The sequence below is a fragment of the Equus asinus genome, chromosome 17 (assembly GCF_041296235.1).
Source record: "Equus asinus isolate D_3611 breed Donkey chromosome 17, EquAss-T2T_v2, whole genome shotgun sequence".
NCBI classification, from domain to species: Eukaryota; Metazoa; Chordata; class Mammalia; order Perissodactyla; family Equidae; genus Equus; species Equus asinus.
This window is the reverse complement of record NC_091806.1, coordinates 23,000,835-23,005,683: the sequence shown is the minus strand read 5'-3', so window position 1 is coordinate 23,005,683 and position 4,849 is coordinate 23,000,835. Positions and strand designations below refer to the sequence as shown.

The following is a 4,849-nucleotide window of genomic DNA, read 5'->3' as shown; positions in this document are numbered from 1 at the left end:
GCTGAAAATGGAGAGGAAGTGTAACACGGTGATTAAAAACTTGAGCTTCAAAGTAAGAGAACCTTGATACAACCTCTTATGAGTCCCACTATTTAACTTCTCTAGCGAAGGTACATAAATTCTCTGAAATCCTCAATACACCTCCAGTCACAAGAGGAGTAACTGCAACCACATATAGAATATTTATTTCATGATAAGAATTGAGTGAGATGCTTCATGTGGATTAATTAAGGTCACACAGCTAAACTATCATTAATCTGTTTTTCTGACCTCAGAGCTAGCCTCCTGGTCATCATAACACATCCTGGCACATCACATGTCCTGACATACTCGGAACAGTATGACCACCTGCATGTGAGAATGCATTTTAATCAATGTGGATCTAATACATATTGAAATGTGGAAGGTCCATTCTAAGAAAAACCAACCATCTGCTATGACATAGTCTCAGGGTCTTGAGAAAAAAGTATTGGAGAAAAAACCTGCTAGTCCAATATTTCTTATGGTGAACACAATTCAGAGTATAGCTCATAGCTCATCTTATAGTAATAATATCAGAACATGAAGTAAAATAAGTCAATTTTGTGTACTTTCAGATGAAGCAGGTAGTTTAAGAGATATTTGGTAAACAAAAATGTTCTGGGAAAGTTGAAGATTTAGGCACAGAGAAAAAAATAAACTATTTGAAATTAAGAATGTTTTGAAAAACTTAAGATATATGATAACTATAATCATAGACCTCTCTCAGGTGTTGAAGAGAATACCAGAACAGGCTAGAGGTGTCTAAATTCGCCCTCTCAATGGATACCTGGAAATAGATGTAGGGTTGAGGAAGAGAATGAGGGGTACAGTGTGTGAGTGAGACAGGAAGTCGTATAGAACTACAACACTGAGAGCTGGTTATGGCCTTCGATATCTCCATTAGGTCCCAATCAGGTCTTCTAAGCATCTTGCACTCTGATGCTTTCTGACACCCTGGAGTTTAAATAATGTGCCTGTGTAATGTGAGTGCTTGTTAGGTCTTTAAGGTATTCCTTTAATAAACTTGTAATGGTGGACTTTTAAATTACCTATACATTCCTGTATAAGTGGATAGAATTTCTTAAATTACACATTTACAACCATAAATATTTCTGAAATATTCTGTGTTTATACTCACATGCTAAACAAAACATTTTATCAAATTCTTCCAAACTTGACAGATATTTTTGAAGATATTAGGCATTGTGCTACAGGCTGGAAAGTGAATCCTAGAAAGAACACCTCGCAAGTAGACAACTAATCTTAAGTCAACATATTTTTTTTGTGGGATTTTCATATATCTTCTTTTTTTTCCCAATAATATTGTGGACCCTTGAGAAAAGAAGATAAATAATAATAAAAGGTTTGTTTAGTTTTCTTTCATAATATTCTTTCAGATGGGGTAAGAATTTCCCTTGACGGGTTCTCAAGACCCGCAAGATCTCCCACACCATACACACACAGACACAGTCGTCAAACGCACAGGCACACATATGCACACCACATTTTTGTAGTTAAAAAAGTTTTCATTGGAAAAATTCTACTTTTAGTCAGATCAAACAGAATTATGAATAACTCGTTCAAGTTAATTTCTATGGAAGAGTTACAGGGTTTTCCCCTCATATTCCAGAGGTTTGTATGGTTCCAGGAGGGGGAAAAAAGTATTAGATGTGCAAAATATTGTAAGAGTTGAAACAATAAATCAAGGGTGCCTGACATTAAAGGCAAACTCTACTCTCCATAGAGTTTTTCCTGGAATTTGCCTTTGCAGTGGGGCAGGTGCAACTCAAGGAAAATGTGTGGAAGAATGCAATCATTCACTTGAGAAAACAAGTGCCTGGGCAGAGAAAAATGTTTAGACAAATAGGAGCCAGAGCACAGAGCTGATAATGAGTTATGTGATTTGATGGACATGGCAGTAAACAATAATTAAAATAGTAGTACCTCCTAAATGCAGAAAATAAATAAGTTAAAAGACATTATAGGAGGCTGAGGTCTGCTGGATTTCATTCGCTTCCTGATAGACCCATGAGATTTTTGTTAAATTTTCAGCCTTTCTGATATTACTTATTTTATATTAAGGCATGATTCTTAAAGACAAAAGGGGAAGTTCTAGATATGTGAGAACAATTTACATAGTCAAAAAGAGAAGATAACATCTTTGAACGTAACTCAGATGCTCTTTATTTACATCTTAATTTGTGCCAGCTTTATTGCTTAGAAAAGAGAGACAAAAAGAAAAATAATGATATAGCACATAATATAATGGGTCAGTCAAACTGGAAAAACATAGTTCATAAGAAAGAACACTATTATAGGGCACAGGATTATTTGAAATAGAGAAAATGGGGGTCGGCCTGGTGGCACAGTGGTTAAGTGTACGTTCTGCTTAGGCAGCCTGGGGTTCGCCTGTTCAGATCCCGAGTGCGGACCTGGCACCACTAGGCAAGCCATGCTGTGGTAGGCGTCCCACATATAAAGTAGAGGAAGATGGGTACGGATGTTAGCTCAGGGCTAATCTTCCTCAAAATAAATAAATAAAAATATGAAATACAGAAAATGTTCAGCTGTATTGCAATTCAAACACTTCTAGTCTGTTGATGGATCTGCAGTCTTTCTGAATAAAGTACTATCAGGAGTATGAATTGCATGTAAAATGTGCACTATGAAGTATAGGGATGGAGGCATCCTAAGCAGAGGATATAGAAAAATAAAGCCACAAAGATGAGAGATTTCAGAGAATGTTTGGAGAGTGTAGAGGGTTCCAGTGTAGTTGGAGGAAAACATCCAAGCAAAGTGGAACACATGAAGACAGGAAGGAAAAGAGGAAAATGACCTGACATGAATTTCCTATACACCACACACGGTGCTAAAACTTCCCGTGTGTTAGCCAAAGTAATACTACATCTTTATGAAGGGTAATATTACCCTATTTCATAGATATTTTAAAAATGGAGACTTGTATAATTAAAGCAAACTGTCAAGAAACAGAGATAAAAACTTACAATCAGTAGTCACCCATTTCTTCCTGACCCCAAAGCCTATCATTATGACACCATACTTTCTTCCAGTGCAGTGACTTCTAGGACTAGTAACTTAGCCTCAGACCAACTTTGAAAATTTCTGATAAACAAATGAAAAGGTTGATTTTACTCTAAGGAAGATAGGGTTCCATACCAATTTTTGGAGAGGGCAGTGACATGATCAGAGATGTGCTTTGGAAGGACATTTCTTGAGTTCCTCAAATTGAAGTAGTCACACCTTGAACTATTTGGACCCTTTAAAGTAAAGATGGCATTCTGACTCACAGTAACTTGTTGCTTGGGCTCATATATTGTCTGAGGTAATTTAGTCCAACTACCCCTAAAAGAGCATAAACACTTCCTAAAAATCTCAAACGATAAATGCTTTGAGGACACAGGATCAAAAATACAACACATATCATCTTAGTCACTTTAATTTTGAATGTACCATTTGAGACCATACCTTCAGCATGGCAATTTTAATCTCCATAATTCTCAGGGTATAGATGAGAGGATTCAGCATGGGGGCAATTGCTGTGTAAAACACAGAAATTTCCTTATCCCTGTTCTCACTCCCTGCAGGTAGAACATAGGTATAGATACAGGGCACAAAGAATAAAACTACAACCATGATGTGAGAGCTACAGGTCGACAGAGCTTTGCGTCGTCCTGCAGAAGAGTGTGTCCTGAGATTATATAATATGAGTATGTAAGAAGCTACTAGGACAAGAAAAATAACAACTACCACAATTCCTGAATTAACAATGACCAAGATTCTAACAACATGAATATCTTTGCACACCAGTTTCAAAAGAGGCTTCACATCACATATGTAGTGATCTATCTGATTAGGACCACAGAAAGGTAAATTGAATACCATGAGCAGTAAAGCAATAGAGTGCCAAAACCCCACAACCCAGGCCATGATGATCAGCATTTTACACCTCTGCATGTTCATGATGATCATGTAGTGCAGAGGCTTGACAATGGCAACATAGCAGTCAAAAGCCATGGACACCAAGATGAATGTCTCCACAGCAGCCAGCAAGTGGGCAGTGAAGAGCTGGGTCATACAGTTGTTATAGGAAATAATTTTTCTTACTGAAGCTAAATCCCTGATTAGCCGAGGGACCACGGTGGAGGTGTAGCAGAGGTCCATGAGGGAAAGGTGGCAGAGAAAGTAGTACATTGGTTCTTCAATTAGATGACTACAAGTGATTGTGAGTAAGATGAGGATGTTCCCCATTAAGACGGCCAAGTAACAGAGGAGGAACAAGAAAAAGAAGAGTAGCTCTATTTGTTTATTTCCCCACAGTCCCATGAAAACAAATTCTGTGACATTGTTCTGATTTTCCATGATGTTCAATTGGGTTCAGAGTACACAGCAAACAGAATTCATCTGAAATGCACAGAACATAAAACATCTTCAATAGCACTCCTTAAGTTTTGGAGAGATTTATACATAAAGAAAACATGTAGGTCATACAGGATTTATTAGACTTAATCTTTTAAATCCAGTTTATATTAAGCGCATCATTACAGATCTAATTATTTTTAATGAGTATATTTTTTGTCTGGAGCTTTTATAAACATTTTTCATGCATTTAATTCATAACAATCCAATAGGTAATCTTCTGATACTCATCTTAGATATGAGGAAGAAAGAGTTTGTTAATTGCACCAATTCTTTCATATATTAAGTAGCAACCTAAGATGAACCTGTATCTGATGCCAGATTCCACGCTCTTTGGAGCTATCTAACACCATCCAGTGACTAAATGAAGTTCCAGTCACTGTCCACCTCT

At 37.0% G+C, this 4,849-nt stretch overlaps 1 protein-coding gene across 1 annotated transcript; it reads right to left on the bottom strand.

Moving 5' to 3' along the window:
* Nucleotides 1-3,471: 3,471 nt before the first annotated feature.
* LOC139040496 (olfactory receptor 4P4-like) lies at nt 3,472-4,401 on the bottom strand. The gene has a single exon (XM_070487272.1). It carries the CDS (start codon nt 4,399-4,401, stop codon nt 3,472-3,474), a length of 930 nt encoding a protein of 309 aa, XP_070343373.1.
* Nucleotides 4,402-4,849: the final 448 nt, after the last annotated feature.

Excerpts from the sequence above, each read along its gene's own strand:
- LOC139040496 (XM_070487272.1), bottom strand. The coding sequence starts at position 4,401 with ATGGAAAATCAGAACAATGTCACAGAATTTGTTTTCATGGGACTGTGG.